This window comes from Heterodontus francisci, chromosome 20 (assembly GCF_036365525.1).
Source record: "Heterodontus francisci isolate sHetFra1 chromosome 20, sHetFra1.hap1, whole genome shotgun sequence".
NCBI classification, from domain to species: domain Eukaryota; kingdom Metazoa; phylum Chordata; class Chondrichthyes; order Heterodontiformes; family Heterodontidae; genus Heterodontus; species Heterodontus francisci.
This window is the reverse complement of record NC_090390.1, coordinates 57318606-57344575: the sequence shown is the minus strand read 5'-3', so window position 1 is coordinate 57344575 and position 25970 is coordinate 57318606. Positions and strand designations below refer to the sequence as shown.

Genomic DNA, 25970 nt, shown 5'->3' with positions numbered 1-25970 from the left:
TGATGCACTACTTTGGAAAGAAATTTTCACTGCTTCACAAGTAGTGACATCTTTGTTTGGCGGGTGATTTTAATTTTACTGGTATTTAGTGGCATCATGTTAAAGGGATAACTAAGGATAATCATATATTCGATCTAGTGTTTAGAAGTAAGTCTGATCTTTGATGAGACCTCCAAGTGGGGAAACATCTGAGAAATAGTGACCGTAACAGGTCAATGGGCTGATAGAACCAAAGGAACCGAAAACCTACAACTCATACTAGATTTCAGAAGGGCAAACTTCACAGAAATGGCAGAGATTTAGAATGGGTTAACTGGCAAACCCTACTGGTGGTGATAAGACCAATATAGAACACAAATAGAAAGTTTTTAAGAACAAGATTTAAAAATGTTGAAGAGAAATATGAACCCAAATTCAAAAGAAGGGAGTGTGGTAAGAAGTAGCTAAGCTGATTGACTGATCATGTAGAAAGATGAACAAGATAGAAACAGAAATATTTCTATAAATTAAAGGCATCCAGTACTCAACTAAACAGAGTTAAGTACAAGGAATGTTTTAAAGTAAACAAAGTCAATCAGCTAAAAGCTAATGAAAAACAGGATCTTTGACAATTGTGGAAGTAATGGGAATAGCTTTTGTAGTTATGTATATATTCAGAGAACTGTCAAAGAATCCACTGGGCCATTCAAGGAAGTTTAAGGAGAGGTTATGAATGACTCACTGGTTATGGCAGAAATATCAAATGATATCTTTGTATCGGTCTTCACTCTTGAAGACAATGCTCAACTGTTAGAATTTAATGATGTTTTAATGATAAAACAATAATATTAACATAGATAAACTTTTTTTTAGATAGAGTTAAGAACCTGAAAATAGTTTGAGCAGTTGGGCCAGATGATATGCAGTTCACTCTCGCCTCTGAAACAAAAGATTGTGGGTTTACCTCTCACTCCAGAGACTTGAGCACAAAAAACTAGGTTGACATGTTCTATTCCATAAAGCCAGGTGGTGAAGGATAGAACTGGAGCAAAGATGTGCATTACAAACATGCAGCTCCTCAGCAATCGGACTTTCAGTCTGTTCCTTTTTATAGGGGCACAAGTGAATCTCCAGTTAATGCCCACCACCTGCATACAATTAAATGTAATGAATATACAATTAATATGACAATCCAGTGGAGTCCTGAGCAGTACTACACTGTTAGAGGTAGGGTCTTTTAGAAGAGACTTTAAACTGAGGCCCTGTCTGCTCTCAGAGGTGGATGTAAAAGATTCCATGGCACTATTTTGAAGAGGAGCAGGGGATTTCTCCCTGGTGGCCTGGCCAATATTTATCCCTCAATCAACAGCACTAAAACAGATTATCTGGTCATTATTATATTGCATCTTGCACAAATTGGCTGAAGTGTTTTCTACATCTCTTCAAAAATACTTCATTGACTGCAAAGCACTTTGGCATGTCCTGAGGTCTTGCTCTATAAATGCAAGCCTTTCTTTCATTGATTCTTATGTCACATTTTCAGAAAGAGGGGAGTGATGGATGGTGTATGGGTAATTTTCCATAATTCCCCTCATGTTATTTTGTGCAAAAGTAGCAGATCTTTCCAACTTCCCTATTTCCAAAAGACTCACATACAGTGGAAATTCCTTTAGGCCCGATTTCAAATACGAAAGTTATGATCAATGCAAACATCTTATTTTGGGAGCAAAATTGGAAGTAGAAAGAAACCAGCCAGGGTTGAACAATAAAACTTGCAGATAGAAAAATATTCTGGCATCTTTCTTCATTACATTAAATATCAGAGAGAAATATTCAGCAAAATTCCACAGAAGATTAAATAAATTGGGTAGCATCTGTGTTAAGGCAAATTGTACTTCATCTGCGGAAAGATTGGGCTGGGTGATTGAATGGCTTATCCTTTTCCTATTTTTCTTTATGGTTTAAATAGATGTTCAGTGTATGCTTATGGTTTTTGAGGTGGATGTGTATATGTTGTCTGGGTAAATTGATAATGAAAAAAACTCACTGCAAAATACATTTTCAGTCTATGATTGTTCTCTCTACAGTATAGAATATGAAGCAAATTGCCGTTTTGATCATGTCGAAATATATACGGGGCCTTCAACAGATTCTCCATTGATAGGATTAACATGTACTCTATCGGAGAACATATTTCTAATAAATTCAAACACTGCAACAGTTCATTTTACAACTGATCGTTCTGTTGTTAACCGGGGCTTTTCTGCAAATTACAGAACCATGCAAGGTAAGTCTGTTAAATTTCTTGTTCTGTTCAATACAGTTTCAACTAGAACGAATGGAAAATGTGTTGATATCTGTAATTTCAAAAAGCCATTTTTTATGTTTCACGTAAATAAAATGTAGTTTTTTACTTCATAACCGAACAACAACTTATATTTATATAGCGCCTTTAACACAGTAAAACATCCCAAATTATGTCACAGGAGCATTATCAAACAATATTTGATACTGAGCTATGTAAGGAGACATTAAAATAGATGACCAAAAGCTTTGTCAAAGAGTTAGGTTTTAGGGGTATCTTGAATAAGCAAGAGAGGTAGTGAGGTGGAGAGGTTTAGGGAGAGAATTTCAGAGCTTCGGCACTTGGCAGCTGAAGGCACGGCCACCAGTGGTGCAGCAATTGATATTGAGGATGCTCAAGAGGCCAGAATTGGAGGAATGCGAGCAGCTCGGAACATTTAAAGAGAAATTTACATAAAGTAATGATGGGCACATTTTCCTCTTAGTAGCACCTGGCAATCACTTGTTTCTCAGACCATACAGGAAGAAAGAGGGATTGGAGACGCTTTGCTCCAGGTCTCCACCACCATTGCTCTGCTTGTTAACATGCCTTCAGTTATTGCTCCTAATCTTTGTTCCACCACCTCTATGAACCTCAACAACTTAGTATATTAGCAATGCTATAAAAATGAGAAAGGACCATGAGGCAGTCAAATCCATTTGGTTCACTAATGCCTTTTAGCAAAGGAAGCCTGCCATCCTTAACCAGTCTGGTCTTTATAATGACTCCAGTCCAACAGCAATGTGTTTAGCTCTTAATTGCTCTCTGAAATGATCTAGCAAGCCACTAGGTTGTATGAAATTGCTGGAAAAAAATAAAAATAAAACTGGAAGGATCACGCAAGTTTGACCGAGATCATGCACTGTCAGCTCAGTTGACTCTGAAAAGTCGACCTCACTAACATATGAGGACTGGTGCCAAAGCTGGTGCAGCTGTCCCATAGATGAGTTAAGTAACAGCCTGACAGGACAGACCTACCAGAGGTTGGGGCACAATGGTATATAGTTCATGGGAGTAGCCCTGGGAGTACTCAACATTAACTCTGGGCCCCATGAAGTCTCATGGCTTCAGGTCCAACTTGGGCAAGGAGACCTTCTACTGATTACCACCTACCACACCTCCCCCCCTTCCACAGCTGATGAATTAGTATTCCTCCATGTTGAACCCCATTTGGAAGTAGCACTGAGAATAGTAAGAGCACAGAATACACTCTGGATGGAGGAACTACAATGTGCATCACCAAGCGTGGTTTGGTAGTACCACTACTAACCAAGCCGGCCGAGCCCTGAAAGAAATAGCTGCCAGACTGGGCTTGTGGCAGGTGGTAAGAGAATAACATGAGGAACTAATCTATTTCACCCGCATCCTCACTAATCTGTCACAGATTCATCTATCCATGACAGGGCCGGATGGATTGTATCCCAGGTTGTTAAAAGAAGCCAGGGAGGAAATAGTGGATGCTCTGGGGATCATCTTCAAATCCTCACTAGATACAGGCGAGGTACCAGAGGATTGGAGGTCTGCGAACGTTGTACCATTGTTTAAAAAGGGTGTGAGGGATGGGCCAAATAATTATAGGCCGGTCAATCTGACCTCGGTGGTAGGTAAATTGTTAGAATCAATTCTGAGAGATAGGATAAACTGCCACTTAGAAAGGCATGGATTAATCAGGGATAGTCAGCATGGATTTGTTAAGGGAAGGTCGTGTCTTGCTAACTTGATTGAATTTTTTGAGGAAGTAACAAGGAGGATTGATGAGACCTGGACAACAGTCAGGCTGGGCTGATAAATGGCAAGTAACATTTCACACCGTACAAGTGCCAGACAATAACCATTTCCAATGAGAGAGAAGCTAACCACCTTCCCTTGACATTCAATGGCATTATCATCACTGAATCCCCCACCATTAATATCCTGGGGTTACCATTGACCAGAAACCTAACTGGACCAGCCACATAAATACTGGGGCTACAAGAGGAGGTCAGAGGCTGGGAATTCTGTGGCGAGTGTAATGAGTTCTTTATGCTGTCTGATGGAACATAAATGAAATGTGTGGAGTCCAGTTGGTTGAAGGTTTATGACAGCTAAACTATTATACAGTACAGAGCTAACTATTTACAGAACCTTACTCTGGGGGTTACAGTTGCAGAGTGACTCAGGCTTGTCGTCACGTGACTGCATCCTGGTACTTAGCTCATTAGCATTCTAAGATCTTAAAGGAACATCACTCTTAAAGGCAATCATACAACATCCCCTTTCTTTCCAAAGATAAGTCTCATATGCTACAAGTAAAAAGACATAAAATTAGATAACGTCAAAATTATTTACACAGGGACAGATATTATGAACTTAACAAGTGTAGAAGCTTAAGAGTCCATAAATTGTTTTGGAGGTTCACAACTCTTCCAGATCTTGTTATGGTATAACCTTCTGGGGATATGGATGTCACCCTTGGCTGTTTTGGGTTTACAGGCATGTTGTCAATGTGTTGGTTGTTGTCCTGTTGTTCCGTCACACCTTCATCGTCGGAGTGTGTTCTTTTGAGTCTGCTGTGTGCATTTGGAGTATTGAACACTTCTCTTAGTTGGCTTCGATTCCTTCTCAACAACACTCTGCTAGATGTTGTAATTTCATTCATCATATTGTCATCTATAAGAAACAGTAAACACTAGAATACATCAGAATTTGTCAACATGAATTAGAATTCTACAAAATACTGCAAAAGGTTTTCATTTTTGACTTTTTTCCCGTCATGTTTATTTTTTAAACTTTCTGCTCAGTTGTCATGTCACGCAGATTGTTGCGACACATTTAATATATTATAGTACCACTCGAAATGGGTGAAAACTATAATTCTTAAGCTGCAGCTCTCCCCCACACAAATTTTTTTTACCGTGTGTAGAACTTTCCAGCCCACTTATCCTGCTGATTATTGTGTGAGTGGGTTTTTTGAGGTACCTGCTAGTAGTTATAGTTCAACAACAACAAGGTGAACACTTCAGTTACCAGAGGATTTGCCAACAGGAATTAGGCACCCCAGTTTTATTAACATTTTAGCACTCTAGCACCAGGCCCCAGAGACAAGGAAAGGGTTGTGCAGGGGGAACATCTTAAAAACATTTCTAATCTACATTGGATGAGTTTATGAGATCTATGGGCTCTAATCTATGGGTGGTGCAGTGGTTAGCACCGCAGCCTCACAGCTCCAGCGACCCGGGTTCCCTTTTGGGTACTGCCTGTGCCGAGTTTGCAAGTTCTCCCTTTGACTCTGTGGATTTCAGCCAGGTGCTCTAGTTTCCTCCCACAGCCAAAGACTTGCAGATTGGTGGGTAAATTGGCCATTGTAAATTTCCCCTAGTGTAGGTAGGTGGTAGGAGAATTGAGGGATGTGGTAGGGAATATGGGATTAATGTAGGGTTAGTATAACCAGGTGGTTATTGGTCAGCACAGTCTTGGTGGCCCAAAGGGCCTGTTGCAGTGCTGTATCTCTCTATGACTACAAGTTTTGAAAGTTGTTGATGCTAGCAAGAAGTCAAGATGGAAAACATTGAGCTGGATTTTAAGAGCACACCACTGCTCCCGGCGGTGGGCAAAATAAATGGTGGCCCGCAGAGCCGCAGCAATCTCCTGTGCTGCGGCTCATTTTAATCATGGGGAGGGGGCGAGCTGTCTGACGGCAGCAATGGTATCAGCTGACTGTACGCAGGCGCTGGCGCCATTGTTAAAGGGCAGCCAGCCCTGCCAGCAAATTAAAATTTTTAAAGAAATACCACCTCCCCACTGCGGTAATAAAACTTCTAGCGCCCCTTTCTTCCCTCCCACCCCCCGATACCAATGACATTAAGTATTTTCCCTCCCAAAACACTTAACTTTGAAATCTGACCTTCCCTCCCAGACAGTACAAAGTTTAAAATTTAAAGCCCCTTCCCACCATCCCCTACACTCATTCTGATTATTTGACTCCCTCCCCACCCGCACAAAAACTCTTAACTCCATCCTCCCCCCCTCCACCAGTGTCACACCTGCTGTCTCCAGATGGGGAAGTGAAGGAGTAGGTGTGCTGGCTGCCACACTGAAGATCGCGGCAGGCCCTAAGATCAGAGAAAAGTTTATTTAAATGTATTCAGTTTATTTATTTAAATATTTACATCCAGGTCCTGTTGCCCAGCGACGGGGGGGGTGGGGGTGGTAGCTTCACAGGGCCTCACCGCTGCTGGGAGGATCGGGCCCAGCCCTCCCAGCATTGGGCTACGTGGCGGGCCTCTGCCAGAACCATCTTCAGGCCCCCCACCTACCCCACCACAGAGCCCGATGTCGGGGGCCTAGTAAAACCCAGCCCTTTGAATTATATAAATTGATCTATATCTGTCTTATATATTGGCCTAGAATTTGCGGTAAAAATAATGGTGAAGCTATCAGTGCTCACTGTTATTAAACAGTGAATCGAACAGCTATTTCGGGTGAACATTCACAATAAAATGCCAAAATCAGGAAATTGCTGTCCGTGTTATCCTGATCCAGAAGCTTCACTGGATTGTTGAGAGACTCAGCATTCAAATAAATGGAACCATGTGAAGTTGAAGTACTTATGTGATAGATATCCACTAAACATGCCCGATAAATTTAGGGCTTATCCATTCCAGTGTAACTACCCTTTAACAGTGTGATAAGTCTTAATTACTCATAAACAACCTCTCTGGCACTATAAATGAACTTTCACATGTGTGCAGAATTAAATTATTGTTGGAGATTTTAAAAAAACAAAAATTAAATTTTTAAACTTTTTCTTTCTGTCTCTTTTAATCTCTGTCTGAAACCACTCTTTCATTTCCTCTTTTCTCCACTCTCTGTACCTGATTTGGCATTGAATTAAATATTCTAATTTATATTTCCTGGTTCAAACCCATGTGTCTTATTAAGAATTCTTCCATCTGATTGGTTAAGCAAATCCACAGTTGCTTGCACTGTTCACACTGGTCCAAGATCTTCTGTAAGGATAGCACTGAAATTGATTTCTAATCACCACAAATTTCAAAGCAAAAGTCCATAGAACGTCTATAAGCAATTGTAACTGTAATGAATGGCTAAAGCTGTTTATTCGCCACTGACCACAAAATCTGGGTCATTATCATTATTTGTTAATGATCAATGAATACTGTTCCTGAGTATTAATTACACTTGATGATATGATACAAATGTCCCTCGTCCTTTTGTTGATATTGATGTAAATATGTTATAAATATCACTAAAATGGATGTGAATAATGAAATGAAAACGAATCTTGGAGAATGGGTATTAGATTAGGTTGATCAGATATGTCACACTGTTCCAGTTTTTCAAGTTTTTCTGAAATTGGAACATAATCTAGGTTCCACTATTAGCATTCGACTCTTGGCCCATACAAAACTTTTTTTTTTCCTTGAAGAAAGGGCAAAAGTACAAGCATGAATATTTGTAGTTCTTTCAGAAACTTGAGGTTTGAGTAAAGATTTCTTGCTCCCTACAATCAAATAACCTCTGAATATTCACTGTGATGGAGAGATAGAAATTAGACTTTGTTTCACTGTTTTATGAAAATAGGCCAGACAATTTTGTTGCCTTATAAGAATTACCAACCACATGGATGAGGAATTTAAGGCCAAAATCAGGCTCAGCTGCAATGTCCCCAACAGTCACGGAGCATCTCAACACACATTGGCCGAGATTTTATCGAGATCCCGACATCGGGCTCTGTAGCGGGGGGGTGGTGTGCAGAAGATCGTTCCGGTAGCAGCCAGCTACAGAGCCCGACGCCGGGTGGGCCGGGCTCAATCTTCCTGGCAGCGGCGAGGCTCTGTGGTAGCCTCCCCACCGCTGGGCGATGGGACCCGGCTTTGAATATTTAAATAACCAGAATTCATACTTTTAAATAAACTTACCTGCAATCTTATGGTCGGGCTGCGAACTTCTAAGCGGCAGCCGGCACTCATGTGCCTTCACTTTCCCGTCTGGGGAAAGCAGGTGCCGTAGTGGTGGGGAAAGGGGGAAATTTAAGATTTTTAGTGTGGGAGGAGGTGTGGGGTGACGGGGTCAAATTCACATCACTCATGTAGGGGATGGTGGGAAGGGGTGACCTGGGTACTTGGTTCAGTTGGGTGGGGGGTGGGGGGAAGGTCAAGTGTGGAAGGTAAGTGTTTTGCGGGGGAGAGGATAAATAATTGATGTTATTGTTATGGGGGGGGTGGAAAAGGGCAGCAGATTTTTAATCAGTACAGTGGGGGGTAGGGCGTATAACTTTAAAGATTTAAATTAGCTGGCTGGCCTTTAAAAACAGTGCCAGCACCTGTGCACAGGCAGCTGAAGCTATGGCTGGCATTGGAGAGCCTGCCCCCTCCATGTGCTTGGGGGGTGGGGGGGGGCCGACTGGGTCATTAACATGGGCTGTCGCAATCTTCCTCACAGCAGCATGGCGGCGTGCAGCCCGCACGTGTGGGCCGCCATTTTGTTCACCCCTGCCGCTCCCAGCAGCGGGTGAATAAAATCCAGCCCACTGTCACAGCTCAATTTTAACAAGTTGAGTGAGGTACAAGAGGCTGACCAGTGCCTATTGAACTATACTATTGTAGTACAACTTTAAGTGAGTGTTGTTACATTTTCAGTACACCTTACAAGAGAGAAAATGATGTAACATAGCATTTGACTGAGTCTCATCCTCAATCTGCTGCTGATCACCAAATAGACCAGAGATGTAGAGAAGTTTTTTGGCCATAATGCCGTGCTATCACCCTCAATAAAGAAACCCACAATTTAAGTGTTCACTGACCCTTGATGCATGGTTAGTGCCTTGATGTCTGAAGTCTTAGTAAGCACAAGGAAAAGAAAACAGGACATAGACCACAGCAAGAGGCGAAACTCTTCAGCAGAGGTGAGGAGGCAAAATTATTGGAAGAAAAATATACCTGTTTTATTATTACTCATTTACTCATTGCTTCATTGTTACCAGCTGGAGCATATTGTGGAGGGCATCTTAGAGGTAACCATGGCTCATTTACCAGCCCCAATTATCCAGAAAGCTATCCAAATAATGTACAATGCACTTGGCACATAAGTGTGGACAATGGCCAAAGAATAATTTTGGATCTTGGTTACCTTAGGTAAGTGTTTCCACTTACACATTTTATCTGTAGATAATGCAGAGGAATCAATAACTATTCCTGATTGATTCACTTAAGGGGCATCAGTACTCTAGTTAGGTACTTTTAAACTGAAGTCCACCCTACAGAAGAGGTATTAGTTCTCTATTTCTCAATGAAAGGGGGTGACCATGAAGATCTGTGCTATAACAAACTTCCAAGAGCAAAAGAAACTCAATTTATGATGCACGAAATCAGTTCCTTTCTAGCCAGCTGTCACTCAGCTTCTCAGTGGGTGCTACCAGCTGAATACAACTCAACATCTCAGTATCAGTAAAGGCTGGACAATTAATCAATATAAAATTTTTGAGTAATCCAAGTACGGAAAGCTGCTGATCCCTACACCACGGTACAGCTTCCACCTGGAGATGGGCAGGAAGATAACAGTTATCAGCTTCCGTTTAATCCTGTAAAGCCAAACACTAAACTGAATACAGCGCCTGAGTCAAACTCCACACCCATCTTTCTGACTACACTGATGCTTGAGTCAAATTTTCAAGTGGAGTAATAATTAGTTTATGGGGAATATTCCACAAATCCTCTCATGTTTATGTTTCAGAAAAGTTGCAGTTTTCCCACTGCCTTATTTCCAACAACCTCACATGGGGGTGGAAATCTCTTTAGGCCAATTTCAAATCACAATGTTATGATCAATGAAAGAATCTTATTTTGGGTGCAATGGTACTGAGGAGACGGTGACAAAATTAGATATAGAAAGAAACCAGCCAGGGTTGTACACTGGAAATTATAGCGAGAAAGATATTCTGGTGTCTTTCCTGATTATATTAAATGTCAAAGAAAAATATTGCAACAATATTCCTTCAGGAGATTCAATAAATGAGGTAGTATCCATGTTCAGGAAAATTGCATATTATCAGTGGAAGGATGGGCTGCCTGACTGAATGGCTAATCCTTGTTCCACCCTTCTTTACTTTTTGGATAGGTGTCCACTATCTCCTAATGATGTCATTATGTGCATGCATAAGTGTAGCATGGGTTATAAAGTAAATTGATCCGGCTGCATTTTGTTCCCAACACTATGTCAGGTTCTGTGGCGGCCGCTGCTGCTCCAATTTTCCTGGCCCTTCCCACCCCGGAACCTGATACCATGATTGTCAGGCCCGATCTTCCCGATGATGGGGAAGTTCTATGGTGGCACCTCCGCTGCTCTACAACAGGACCCGAGTTACCATATTTAAATAACGTATTTGCATGAATTATAATATAAACTGTAGCGATCTTACTTTCAGTTCCCGATCCTCAGTGCAATGTGTGGCACTCACGCATCTTCACTTTCCTGTCCAGCGAAAGCTGGTGCCACCGAGGTGGAGAAGGGGTGAACTCTGCACTCTGATGGGTGGGGAGGGGAAGGGGTGAACTCTGCACTCTGATGGGTGGGGAGGGGAAGGGGTGAACTCTGCACTCTGATGGGTGGGCGGAGGAAGGTGTGAACTCTGCACTCTGATGGGTGGGGGGCGGACGGGGTTTACTGTGCACTCTGATGGGTAGGGGTGAAGGGGTGAACTCTGTGTTATGGTATACTGTTTGCAGAGCTGGTAGCCTTTTAAAAATGGCGCCAGCACCTGTTCCTTCAACAGGTGATGCCTTGAACGTCATCGCCGAGGCCCCCCGCTGCCACGTGATTGGTGGTGGGGGTGGCCGCTGTGAATATGTAAAATGGCCACACGCCACATAATCATGACGGCGCAGGTCCCGTGGGGGACGGACAACATGTTCCATGCCCGCCACCGCTCCCAACAGTGGGAATACAAAATCCAGCCCATCATGTGAAAAAAGGAATACTGTTAAAAATATTTTTAATCTTTGATCATTCTCTCCCCAGGCTGAAAACGTCACAAGCTTGCATACAAGATTATGTTGAAATATATGACGGGCCTTCAACAGATTCTATATTGATTGCAAGAGTATGCCATCCTTCAAACCCATATTTTACATCATCATCAAACAATATGACAGTTTATTTTAGATCTGATTACAGTGCAACTGGTGGTGGTTTTAAAGCAAAGTACACCACACAGCCATCGACTATTAGTAAGTGTTATATTTCTTGTATTGTTCAATGCAGTTTAATTAGAATGGAAGGAAAATGATTTATCATGTATGACTAATTTCAAAAAGCCATCAAGTATCATCCATCCATAATGCTTCATGTTAATACAATCCAGTTTTAATTTCATCACTAAATATTTAAAGAGAACTTTAAAATCAAGAAATTATGGACATATTCACCAAATTTCTTTGTAACACTTGGGAATCACTTGTTTCCAAGGCCACACAGGAAGAAAAAGGAGTTGGAGATGTTTTGCACCAGCCACCGCCATTGCTTTGCATAATAACATGCCTTCAGTTACTGCTGCTCATCCTTGTTCCGTAACTTCAGCTCTCTGAACTTCAGCAACATTTTATTATATTAAAGTTGCAATAAAAGTGGAAAAAGATGTTCTTGACTTGTTTATCACCAATGTCATTGGGCAGTCACCTGCAAAATCCAGTAGAAAAATAAGCTCCTAATTTCTGCTCTAGTCCAGTGAGACAATCAGATAGAATTTCCATGGAGTTCTACTGATTTGTCGTGTAAATGGTGCAGAAATATTGCAAATGGCTGTTTGCAACATTTCTCCATACATTTCACCAGACTTACAGTGGAAAGCCAGAACTACCCCCGACCCCACACCTTCCCCACAAAATTGAAGGTGATTGACTTTAATGAAACAAATCCACTCCAGGAGCAAACAACGTACCTCAATGCTTCCCTGAGAAAGAATCGTCAGGATGTAATCACTTGCAACATTCTGTACAGTGTTACGGACAGGAGAGAGATGACAGGGATGGTTCCCCCTTTTTTACCTCTCGACTGACTGAACACAGTGTTTTTTTTAATTGTGTTTTTTTAACCCCTGAGTGCTTTAATTTTCAAGAACAGCCAACTGACAGGTTTTCTTTTAAGTTTTAAAGATCACTCGAAATAGTCACAACCCCCACTCTCACATTCATACAGATACACACACACTCAAGAAAAGATAGACATTGTAAAGATAACATGCATTAGGTCTGACGATTTAAAGAGTTTGCTGTTAAACTTGCTTCTCCCCGGGGTAAAGACTTGAAACGGTGCAGGCTTGTCATCTTTTCCCTTGTTCACTGAAGAAAGACTTGGGAGGTTCAGGAAGATGAATGCGCTGTTGCAGATAGCTGTTATATTCCAGCCAAAGGTCAATAGCAAAGTCCTGGTGCAATTTCTCAGGTAGGGAGTTCAAAGCCAATTCCAGTCTCTGCCTACCTGTAGTTCAAAGCTGATAATCTTAGGCAGGTTCCTTTCTCGTTGATGGCATAGATAGAACTCCTTTATCTGCCCAGAATATGCTTTTATTAAAGCTCCTTATCAGAAACCTCATTTCTGTCAAGTGACCATTGTTTCTTTTTCCATTGTCCTCATAAATGGTTTCTGATGGTGAGGCCATTGTTAGATAATGGACTCCGAGTGCCATTCATCCTCATTGCATTTTGCTAAAGTTGAAATTTTCACACCCATTCTTTGGAATTTGAGTTTGGAGTCAAAAAGTCTGCAACATCATTGTTAACCTAACTAGTTGGAGGAATGCAGCCAATAGCACAGAAATGGTCATTTGCATTTTAATGATTGCTCAGGGATGTGTCCAGAAAGATCCTTTGTATTTTACTGACTTCTCCAAGATTTGTGCAGACATGAAAATTAGCTCAGGGTTCTTATAGTTCTATGTGTATTGGCAGGAAAGGAAAAGTCACCTGACCTCTTAACTCCATTTTGTTTGCAAGAAAAGTGTCCATTTCGGGTTTATTTAATAGTTCATTTTATAGTTCATAAGTTCGTATTGTGTGGGTGTGACAACATAGTAATGATAATAAATTGTTCAATATACAATATAATGTTCCTGTTAAAAAGAATCCTCTTACTTGCTGATAGCAATTACATATCGTGGTATATGATGTTATGAACACAAGTCAATTTTTTATTGCTTTCAAAAATTGTGTGAAATGAAACCAAATTATTTCAATGGTTACATGAATGAATAAATTTCATGATATTTTGTATTGATTCACTTCTTGCAGCAGTAGTACCTTTCTAGCAAGTTAACTGGACACTGGCCTCTGCAGCTCAGTAATATTTGTTGCACAGACAAATATTTTGATTCTTATTCGTAGATCACTTGTGGCAATGCTCAAAGTTTATCTGGGACTTGCAACATGTGTACTGATGTTTACTGCAGTTTGAATGGGACAGCATTTTGCCTATTCCTGTAAAAAGCAAATTTGCTGAAGCAATGGAACATACAGTTGACACAAGATAAAAATGCTAGACATGTCACTGATAACAACAATTTGTATTTAGATAGCACCTTTAATGTAATAAGTGTCCCAAGGCAGTTCACAGGAGTGTTATGAGCAAAATTTGACACTCATTCACATAGGTGGTATTCAGGCAGATGGCAAAAAGCTTGGTCAAAGAACTCGATTCTAAGGAGCATTTTAAGGGAGGAAAGAGAGCTAGAGAGGCAGAGAGCTTAAGCTTAGAGCTTAAGCAACTGAAGGCACGGCCACCAATGGTGGAGTGATTAAAATTGGAGATGCTCGAGAGGCCAGAATTAGAGAGGCACAGATATCTTGAGAGAGTTGTTGAGATTACAAAGATAGGGAGGGGAGAGGCCATGGAGGGATTTGAAAACACGGATGAGAATTTTAAAATTGAGGTGTGGTTTAACCAGGAGCCAGTGAGTGCTAGCAAGCACTGGGGTGATGGGTGAATGGGACTGGTGTAAGTAAGGCTAGGAGCAGCAGAGCTTTAGATAACCTCAAGTTTACAGAGGGAAAACCAGCCAGGAATCTATTGGAATAGCCATGTCTAGAAGTAACAAAGGCAAAGATGAGGGTTTCAGCAGCAGATGTGTGGTGACCATTGACTTATTGAACATGCACTTTAATCTATCAGTCAGCCCCTACGTTCAAGATATTCATGAGCTGACTGTGTTGAATCCAGTGAGGATAGCTATCCACTTCAGTGGTGGGAAGTCCCTGAGGATTATAATGGCCCCAGTTTTATTGCAAGCAGGACCATTGAAATGGTCCTACAGAGATAAATAGAGATGTTCACCAGAGAAAGCATGTCAGATCCATGTACAAAACCTTCTTTGATCAGTACAAAATCCACCTTTCTTACTTTGAGAGTGGAAAAGTACAAACATAGATATTTAGAGTTCTTCCTGCAACCTGAGGTAGTCTTGCTGTGGTATAAAAAAAAATCTCCAGCTAAAAATGTAATTAATAGGTTAAACCCTATAACGTTCCAGAAAAACGTAATATTTTATTTTTAAAGTGTTGTTTCACTAATCATACCTCACAGGTTTTAATAATTTGTGCAATTGGTGCTCATGTAACTTGGGTTGTTATAGAGCACTTTGCAGATTCGAGTTTGATAGGAAGGGGTGAAACTAGAATACATCAGAATTCGTCAATATGAAATTGAACTCATCAAAATACTGAAAACAGGTTTTCATTTCTGATATTTTCCTTCTCATTCACACCTAGCCATTGTTTATTTTCTAAACGTTTGGCCCTTTTGTCATCTGATGTAGGTTGTTGTGATGTATCTAATGAATGATACATCTACCAGAAAAGAGTCTGAGCTATAATTCCTGACATGCATCTCTCATGCACACACACACACACACAGAATTTGTCAAGCCCCTTGTACTTCTCAGCCCAGTAGTAATGCAGATTATTATGTGAAGTATGTTGTTGATGTGCATCCTGGAAATTATAGTTTGATAACAACAGGGTGAAAATTACAATTCTGGTTGATTAATCCAAGATCTGGGAAGAGACCAGCACTCTAATCTCGGGCCCTGGAGCAAAGGAAAGGCCTGCATGTGGAAAACTGCTTAAAAGCCTTTCTGACCTACATTGACTCACTTTATAGTGTCTGATAGCTTTAAAGATCAAAATCTTTGAGAAGTACAATGCTACCAAGATGCCCTGGTTGAAAAACTTACAATTATATAAATCGGCCTTATATCTGTCAAACGTATTATCATTATTTGTTTATGATCATTTACTACCATTTCTGAATTTTAATTTATACTTAATTATTTTTTTCAGCAGGTCAAGAAATACCAAGAGCAAATAAAGCTACTGTATATATGTTAGTCACCTTTATTCAAAGGCACACTGAAGAACTTTAATGAAGCAATATAGAACAATATAATGTTATGGCCACTTGATGTGACGTGGGTGGTTCCCGACTGCTCAACTCCCCACCTGACTGCAGGAAGTGTGTTTATGTTAAGAGTTTAGCCCCTTGGGTTTTATTTTTCAAATAAACAGACAGCAACAGGTTTTCTTGTAGATTTTAAAAACAGAAAGTCAATTGTTTATTGATCAATACCCTTATCCCGAAATTGTCACAACCTCATTGACTCACGCATTCGCTCACGCGTGCTTATGCACACACACACGCACACGCACGCACACACACGAAACAGATAGAGGAGGGAAAGAGGTAGATTGATTTATGTGGGGGAGAAAGGTTACGATAAATCTGTTGAATTCTCTTGAGATTCAAGTTCTGGATAGTTGCAGGCCTGAGATGATTGTACATTTCTCTCTTGCTTGAAAGTTCTGTTGAAGATGTTGGGTCACTTCCAGTTCTCTCTGCTATATAATGTGGATGTCGGATTTTTTCAGCAGGGTATGCACTTTCTGGCTTGCTGGAATGCCTGCTCTTACATGTAGCTTCACCTTCTGGTCAATCTGTCTCTCTCTCCATGCACTTCCAATGTGCATGACAATAATATTGCATAACCAAGAGCAGTAATCTTGTGTTTCTTTAATACCTTTACAATATTCTTCCCAAGAGATTTCTTGTTAGCACTCACGGTCAAAGTTCAAATAAGAATATAAGCTGGATGAGTGAGGTACAAGAGCTTGAGCAGTGGTCATCCAACTATACCTCGGAGGTGGGGGGGTAGGGGGTGGGGGTAGGGGATGGGGGGTGGAGGATGTAGATGAAAATCCTCATGAGAAGAAATAAGGTGAAATTATTGAAAGAGGAAAAATGCCTGTTTTATTGTTCCTCATTTAGTCATCTCTTCATTGTTACTAGGTCAAAATATGTGTGATGAGCATTTAACGGCTGACAATGGAATATTTCACAGCCCCCATTATCCAAACCAGTATCCACATAATGCACAATGCAACTGGTACTTAAGTGTGAGCAACCGCAAAACAATAACTGTGATTTTCACTGATATTGAGTAAGTAACAATGTTTCCACTTAAGCATTTAACTGTAGATATTGTCAGAAGTATCTATTGCCAAATAACTATCCTGATGGATTCACTTAAGGGGCATCAGTACTCCCAATGAGTTGTTTTAAGCTGAAGACTGACCCACAGAAGAGTTTGGGGGCTAAATTGGACTGTGACTGAACTTGAACTGGGACAGTATAAAGAATGGCTGACCATGGGAGAGAGCGGGAACACACTGGAGGTCTTGGTGGAAGAGGTGGAAAGGAGGAAAGATGCCCTGAATTCTTAGGTGGCCAGAAGGCCCTCCAGACATATAATGAGAAAACAATGGGAGCAGATATCTATGGAGGACAATACCTGGAGTTAAGCCCCAAGGGCCTGTTTGCAGTGCCGCAAGAAGTTTAATTACCTCACACAAGTAGTCATGGTCAGTGAGTGAACCTTCAAATGCCACAACCTACCAACTGCACCAATAGCCTCAGCCACTGCTCAAGTCACCACACCCCAAAACTCACTCACCAACAATCTTTATCAATCAGGACTCATACCCAACACATATAGGTTTTATCTCACTCTCACAAACTTAGCACTATTGTAAGCCTCACAGCCAGGTCTCACAGCTTTCACATGCTGCCAGCTACTCAACCAGGAGCAGCCACACCATCCAAACAGATTGCACGATACTCACTGGCTCACTTCCCTCTCTCTTGCAGAAGAATGTGGCACAAAACCGTAGACAGCAGGAAGAAACCAGAGGGGAGGTCAGGCATACTTGCATGTTCTAACCCTCATGGAGGAAATGATACTGGCCATTACTGAGGCTGTGGCCACCGGTGAGGCCAAATCCATTGAAGATGATAATATCCACATACCTAATCCTCCTCCTCCCATACCACCTTCCTCTCATCCCACATTTTCTTTTGATTTACAAGCTGCAGATGGTGTAAGCATGCACTTCGTACTTTCTCCTCTCTCCACACCACAACATTGGCATTCATTTTTCCATTCCAATACTGAAGAACTGTAATCTGTCCAGGCAGTCTAAGAAGGGCAAGAAAACAGTGATGATGAAGACACAACAGCACTCAATTTCATAGTAATGGCCTTCAGCTCAGACACTGACACTGCATAATTTAGAGAATAGATTAGATGCAGGATCTGCATGTGGTGAGAAACTGGGTGACAAAACAAGGAGCAAGGATAGAGCAGGTGCCAGCTTGCTGGAGGGCGAGTTTACACATGGGTTCTGCAGAGAGCTCAGATGAGGAATTTGATGGGCCGGCCTATAGACAAATGCTGATAGGTGTATGCACCAACGTGTTCTGTGCATTGGCGAGCCTGCCGAAAGTCTGTGCTCATTGTCAAGGAGCTGGAGCAGGCCAGCACCAACTGGGCATTGCATCCTTTCCAGCATGAAACTGGTGGCCAGCCCCATCAGCAAACTTGTGAACCCAACCATGAGGCAGCTTCTGATGGCCGAAGTCTCTGCTTGTATTGCAGCACAAGAAGCAGTTACCCAGCATCTGAGTACAGCAGTGGAATCTTTGGCTACTGCTGTCATGGTTTGGAGACCAGTATCTGAAGGGGCGTCCAGGATGTAACTGCAGTCCAGCAATCTGTCCTCCAACAGGATTGCTGAGGTGCTGCACCAGGGAAGTGGCAGTTGCTCCTTGGATAATGGGCCTTCTGTCCTCTCTCAGTATGAAAGCATTCATCCTCCCACACTTGGGGAGGCAGTGGCATAATGGTAATGTCACTAGACTAGTAACCCAGAGCCCCAGGCTAATACTCTGAGGGCATGGGTTCAAATCCCACCATGGCAGATGGTGGAATTTGAATTCAATTAATGAATCTGGAATTAAAAGTCTAGTGGTGCATTGTCAATTGTTGTAAAAATCCATCTGGTTCACTAATGTCCTTTAGGGAAGGAAATCTGCCGTCCTTACCTGGTCTGGCCTACATGTAACTCCAGACCCACAGCAATGTGGTTGACCTTTAAATGTCCTCTGAAATGGCCTCGCAAGCCACTCAGTTGTATCAAACCGCTACGAAGTCAATAAGGAATGAAACCGGACGGACCACCCAGCATCAACCTCGGCACCGGAAACAACAACGACAAACATAGCCTTGTTAACTCTGCAAAGTCCTCCTTACTAACATCTGGGAGCTTGTGCCAAAATTGGGAGAGCTGTCCCACAGACTAGTCAAGCAACAGCCTGACATAGTCATACTCATGGAATCATACCTTGCAGACAATGTCCCAGACACCACCATCACCATCCTTGGGTATATTTTGTCCCACCAGCAGGACACACCTACCAGAGGTGGCAGCACAGTGGTATACAGTGGGGAGGGAGTTGCCCTGGAACTCCTCAGCATTGACTCTGCACCCCATGAAGTTGCAGCCCATGAAGTCTCATGGCATCAGGTCAAACATGGGCAAGGAAACCACGGGTCAAACATGGGCAAGGTTGCTCTAGCAACCCAAAACTGGGCATCCATGAGGCACTGTGGGCTATCAACAGCAGCAGAATTGTATTCAACCACAATCTGTAACCTCATGGCCCACTCTACCATAACCATCAAGCCGGGGGACCAACCGTGGTTCAATGAAGAGTGCATGCCAGGAGCAGCACCAGGCATACCTCAAAATGAGGTGTCAGCCTGGTGAAGCTACAACCCAGGACTATTTGCATGCCAAACAGCAGATGCAGCATGCAATAGACAGGGCTAAGTGAACCCACAACCAACGGATCAGATCTAAGCTCTGCAGTCCTGCCACATCCAGTCATGAATGGTAGTGGACAATTAAACAATTGACAGGAGAAGGAGGCTGCACAAATATTACCATCCTCAATGATGGGGGAGCCTAGCACCTTCCAAATCCACAACCTCTACCACCTAGAAGGACAAGGGCAGCAGATCCATGGGAAACTACCACCTGTAAGTTCCCCTCCAAGACTTGGAATCCTGACTTGGAACTATATCGCCATTCCTTCACTGTCACTGGGTCAAAATCCTGGAAGTCCCTTCCTAACAGCACTGTGGGTGCACCTATACCCCAAGGAATGCAGCAGTTCAAGAAGGTAGCTCACCACCTTCTCAAGGGCAATTAGAGATGGGCAATGAATGCTGGTCAGCCAGTGATGCCCACATCCTCTGAATGAATTAAAAAACTGCCACTCCACCAGTGTCTTTGCTAATGCCTATCAGCCAGCCCAGACGGCTGTCACCTGTGCTGAGATGGTGCAGTCTGAAGTCGTGCCTTTTAGGTCCAGAGCTGCTCAAGGTCGGCCTCCAAGGAGTCGTGAATGGTGCTGAACATTGCACAATCATCAGCGTACATCCCCACTTCTGACCTTATGATGAAGGGAAAGACATTACTGAAGCAGTTGAAGATGGTTAGGCCTAGGACACTACCTTGAGAAACTCTTGCAATGATGTAATCTTCTCCACTGAAAGTTAGCAGCCTTCCACCAGCCATGCTGCAGCCACTGTGGTAGGACTTCATAGCAGGTCTCGGACTGACAAAAGCACACAGAATTTAAATGCTAAGGGAACGCACAAGGGTGATCCATTAAATTTTGCATGTAATATGGCATGATTTAATTTATAAATTTAGATTGGAAAGTGGATGATGTGTTGGCTTTTATTTTTGCATTGTGGCCCAGAGGGCCATGTGATGGTCAGTGATAGAGGGAAGGTGAGGAATATGGACTGTTATTAAACGGAGAATTGGCATTGAAGTTACTGGCAATGCACTTGAATAGTTCTTCATGTACAGCCTTTGTACTCCTGCTCCTGAACTTCTTGCCTGATAGCTGATGGCAAGCGCTGTTCCTTTATCATGATAAATGCATACTACCATGTCATGCAGACGCCCACCTGCCAAGAATGAGGCATATTAATTTTGTCACATGAACATTGATTTTTAACTGTTGCTGGAGACTTGTTTAGCAGATCAGCCTTGGCTGGGAAAAAACATTTACATACTAACAGACAGTGCTTGTGGAGACAAAGGACCATTCCCTGACACATTCAACCCACAATGGACTTTAATCACCAGACATTGAAGGTGACGAAGTTCACATTCTAGGATGACTGCTAAGATGGCCGAATCCACAAACAGATGTGGTCAAACTAGCTAGTCACATGACCAACCTGCTGATAACCTGAGATTTTCTGAGTTGCACGGACAGTTTGAGAGAGAGAGACTGTTTGCTCCTGGCCTGAAAATACCTCTCCTGGCTCGCTCACCACAGCCTCTCCTGTCTGCTCCCATCTGTTTCTCATGGAACTCCAAATCCACTGAAGACGTGAAAGTCAAGACAGAAAAGTCTCCTATGTCGAACAAGGTTTAAGAAGAATACTAGGCCCCAATGAAAAGCAGGATCTACCTACAATTAAGGACTCTACAGTGAGCTCGAAGAACAGTAACCAAGACCATCTTCAGATATTGCCTCAAACTTTTCCACTTTATTTCTTCTGCTCTTTTTTGTCTCTATCTGCATGTGTGTTTATCGCGTATGCATGCTAACATGGGCCGTCGTGTATCCGTAGGCGTTAACCGAATTAGAGGTTAAGTTTAATAAATTTCAACTTTTCTTCTTTAAACCTTAGAAAACCTGTTTGTCTGGTTTCTTTGCCTTACAATTGGAAAGCAGTGAACAAGGATTCACCAAGGGGGAGCTAAAAACACGGTGTGTTTAAAATTAAACCCTGTTACGGTAAGACCAGGTGAAGGCTATGAGGGAACCCTAGACCCCTTTCTCACCTGATCATAACAACCACAAATCTTGAGAGCTGCTCAGCCGAATACTGCAGGGTTCCTCCAGAGCAGTTCAAATAGTGGAATTGTTGCTTTAGGACACCAGTGGTCAGTACTATCAGACTTCTTGTGGGAGCATAGCTCTCAGCATATACAAGCTGCACACATGTGCGCAGGTTATGAACCAGAGTCATCAGCAAATAGCCCTTATCGCCCTGTAGGCACTCTTTGGTTTGCCGTGCTGGCTGAAATACGGCTGGCACAGAAAACTGCCACAGAATGAATACATCATGTACTGCTGCTAGCATACTGGGTGTTGGCCTGCATGTTGTGGTGCGTATGATCACACACCAGCTGCACCTTCTACTCTGCTCCCCACCCCCCTCCTCCTCCCTCTACCAGCAGCTTGTCTTGCTCTGCATGGACTCTGCTCATTCTCCCAGTCATGCTCATTCCAAAGGGAAGGCCTGCTAGTGCATTCACATCTGGAAGCAACTGGTTTGTGCCAAAGCTTTGAAGGAAACAAAAAATAGTTCAGTACCTGCCACCACAGCACTCCCTTTGGATTTTTGAAACCTGAAACTATGGAAAGCTCCAAAAATGTGTCATAGTGTAATAACAGCCAGAAGAAATAAACCAGCAACTAACCTCTGCATTGTTGATGACCCTTTAAATAACGTGGTTTGGGGGAGGGAGGAGTGGAGTCCTTCATGCTCCATTGTGCCAGGTTAAGAGACGGTGTTGCCTAGAGCGTGGAGCTTTAAAATGGCTGCACTGGTGTCAAATCATCATCACAAGTCATGATCTGCCTGTTCTGCATACCTCCTGTGGATGTTAAGCTCACGCACACTAACTCCATTACTGATATGGCATCCAGTGCACTTTGTCAGAAGTCTGTGTGTTCACAGTGAACACCATTTGGAATCTTAAGGGGCGTTGCAGCATCCAAAAAACAGACGCTACCAACTGAATTTCACTCCTGTGGTATTTCTCTGTTCTGCCATTGAGAAAGAAGATCTGCATTACATCAAATTTTCAGTCTTCTCTGGGGAACTGTTACTCAACTTCTCACTGGGTCAGACTTGTTGACCACAACAAGTTAAGGCTGGACAATTAATTTTGAATATTTGAGTTGTCCAAGTAAGAAAAGATGCTGATTCTTACATAGCTATACGGTCTCCAGCTAGAGATGGACAGGAAGATAAACTGTTAGCAGCTTTGTTTCATCTTGTAAAGGCAAACACCAATACTCAATATTGTGCCTGAGTCAAACTTCACATCAATCTTTGAGTTCACTGATTGATGAGTCATATTTCCAGAGGGAGTGTCTTAATCATTGGTTTATAGTTAATTTTCCACAAGTCCCCTTATGTTGTGTTGCAGGAAAGTAGCAGATTTTTCTAACCAATGCCTCACATGAGGGTGGAAATTCGTTTTAAGCCCAAATTCAAAACAGAATGTTGCAAGATATGAAAAAATCTTATTTTGGGAGCAATGATGCTGAGTGCACAGTTACAAAATCAGAAGTAGAAAGAAACCAGCCAGGGTTGAACAATGGAATATTGTAGCTAGAATGATATTCCAGTGCGTTTCTTAATGACATTAAAGTTGAGGGAGAAATATTACAGCAATATTCTCTTAGGAAATTAAATAAATTGGGTAGCATCCATATTAAGGAAAATTGTATCTTATTTGTGGGAAGATTGGGCTGAATGACTGATTCTTATTCCATGCTTCTTTATGTTTAGAGTAAGTGTCTGGTGTCTCCTAAATGGTGTTTGCATGTACATGAATATGTGTTGCATAGTTTATAAAGTAAATTGATGATGAAAAAATGGCTTACTGCAAAATACATTTTCAATCTATGATCATTCTGTCCATAGTTTGGAATTTTCACCACGTTGCTCATATGAATATATTCAAATTAATGATGGGTTTTCGGAAGCTTCGCCTTTGCTTGGAAAAATATGTAGTGGATTAAACGTAATATTTACATCATCGACCAACAACATGCTCGTTCATTTTGTCTCTGATTCCAATTCATCGGGACGTGGCTTTAGTGCATTTTTCTTCTCCATTTCATAGTAAGTCTGTTGGATTTCTTGGCTTGTTCAATGCAGTTTCAATTAGAATGAAAGGAAAATGAATTAACATGTATGCAAAAGCAAAATAGGGTGGATGGTGGAAATCTGAAATAAAAACAGGAAGTGCTGGAAATGCTCAGCAGGTCAGGCAGCGTCTGTGGAAAGAGAAACAGAGTTAATGTTTCGAGACGATGACATAAGGTCACTGACCTGAAACGTTAACAGGTATGACTAGTTTCAAAGAGCTGCTATGGATCTTTGCAGGATTCCATCCATTTTGCTTCATATTAATTAATCCAGTTTTAATTTCATCACAAGAATATTTGAAGAGATCTTTAAATAAAGAAATGATGGGGGCACATTCGCCAAATAGTCCTCTCTGTAGCATCTGGCGATCACTTGTTCACAATGCCACGCAGAGAAGAAAATGGATTGGAGATCCTTTGCTGCAGGTCTCCAGCACCATTGTTGCGCATGTTATCATGATTTCTGTTAATGTTCCTAATTCTTGTTCCATCACAACTCATCTGTGTGGACATTGTTTCCTTTAATAAAATGTTGCTATATAGAACTGAATGTTAAACTGAGAATTCTTACACAACATTCATTTGTTACATGTAAAACTTAGCATGTTGTTTTCTGTGTGAATAAATGAGCTTTAATTGCAAACAGCCACCATTAGGTAAACTATCAACAGAGAATTATTTAACTTCTGAAGTATCTAAAGTGTACATGCCTTTTGGATATCGCCTTAGCGCTGAAGGCAGCTGATGCAGGTAGCTATAAGAGACAGGAACTAAACTTTGCAGACTCCAGATGGAGCAGAGCACAAGGGGTGGTGGAATGCAGAGTACATGGGGTTGGGTTCAGTTCATGGGGGAGAAGAGAGTGTGTGGAGAGAACAGGGTCAGGGTGGGGGAGGCGTGTGGAAATCAGGAGGCCTGTAGTGATGGTGGGGCAGGGAGCAAGAGCCTGGCGGTGGAGGTATGCAGTACAGGGGCAAGGGGGTTATGGGAGATTCAGAGCTGGGAGGACTGGATAAAGATCATGGAGGGGCAGAGAGGAAGCAGAACATGAGGAGAATCAGGAGTCCAGTGAGTTGGGGAGGCAAACAAGAGCTTGGAGGTGCAGAGCACAGGCCCAGCTAGATTGTTGCATGGAAACTGCAGCCCAATTTTTAGCTTATGTACTATCTAAATCATACGTTAAGCAGCTTACTTTGTAACCCTCAAGGATCCATAGTATTGTTCGGTTAATCTCAGAAGGACAGATTTATGCCACCAAGAAGTATAGCAAACTGAGAAATGAAGTTTGCAGAGTGCACAGTAATGCTTTGTATTTTTAGTACCATTACTCTCACTTGTTTAATTTTCAGTATGTAATTATTTGGTAAGATTCTCCATTGTAATTTGCTTTAGGACTTTATTGCATACAATAGCATTAAGTTTAGTTATTTGAAAATTTAAAATATATATCAAATGGTTGTGTAACTGATTGAAAACATAATTCTTTAAATATCTTGCAGGGCTGGCAATAGAATACAACTATTGAATCCAGGTTGCCCATTTTCCTGTTTTTGCCTCTGGTTACATTCACTGATTGGTTACCACTGTACAGGAGTCAGCAGAGAAAATATTCTCATCAGTGGCTGCAAGGCATCATTCCCAGCAAGCCAATCACCAAGATGAAAAAATAATATACGGAATTCCACTCTTTTCCAATTCATGCACCTTTGCTTTTATGAAGTTATCACAGTAATCAACAGTCACAAAATTATCAAACTTAACACTGTTTACCAATCATGTAACAAACCATAGATAAATAGGTAGATAACGTAAACCATCGATTATCTATGGAGAAAACTTGATAGCTGGTTAAAATTATTTAATAATCATAGTTAAAACTTGAGTTGTTTAAAACTTTTTAAATGATTCTGAAATGATTTATAATGATGCTGTAATTAAGCTAAACTAAATGAGAATAATTTACAAATGGGCAGTGTCTCAATGATGCTGCCTTAATGGTCCATTGTTACATTTTACTGAGAATAAAACACAATGGTTGGAATTCATTTGTTTAATCCTGAATGGCCTCGAACTGCAAAAATATTTATGTTGTTGAAATAGATTGTTACCTTTTACTACTAATAAAACAATAAATGATGTGTTGCATAACACATTCCTATTATCTACTTTATTTTACACAAAGCTTAGCTGGGTGAACAATTTGCATTGTCATTGGTGGTTGTGCCTATAGCCACGCTGATCCTCAAATCCAGAAATACCTCCCTAAATCCCTATGCCTCTCCATCTCCCTCTTCTC

The 25970-nt window shown here is 41.7% G+C and overlaps 1 protein-coding gene across 4 annotated transcripts in view; it reads left to right on the top strand.

Annotated features, from left to right (window-relative positions):
* LOC137380657 (deleted in malignant brain tumors 1 protein-like) overlaps positions 1-25536 on the top strand; it is a 52501-nt gene extending 26965 nt beyond the window's left edge. Inside the window, exons 5-10 of one of the 4 annotated variants that reach the window (XM_068052823.1) lie at positions 2067-2266; positions 9306-9456; positions 11339-11547; positions 16652-16802; positions 23448-23648; positions 25174-25536. In XM_068052823.1, coding sequence (XP_067908924.1) covers positions 2067-2266; positions 9306-9456; positions 11339-11547; positions 16652-16802; positions 23448-23648; position 25174 — 913 coding nt within the window. In that variant the 3' untranslated portion in view covers positions 25175-25536. Of the gene's footprint in view, positions 1-2066; positions 2267-9305; positions 9457-11338; positions 11548-15648; positions 15874-16651; positions 16803-23447; positions 23649-25173 lie in introns of those variants that run through there. The other 3 variants (XM_068052824.1, XM_068052826.1, XM_068052825.1) reach the window with 3 other exon arrangements.
* Positions 25537-25970: the final 434 nt, after the last annotated feature.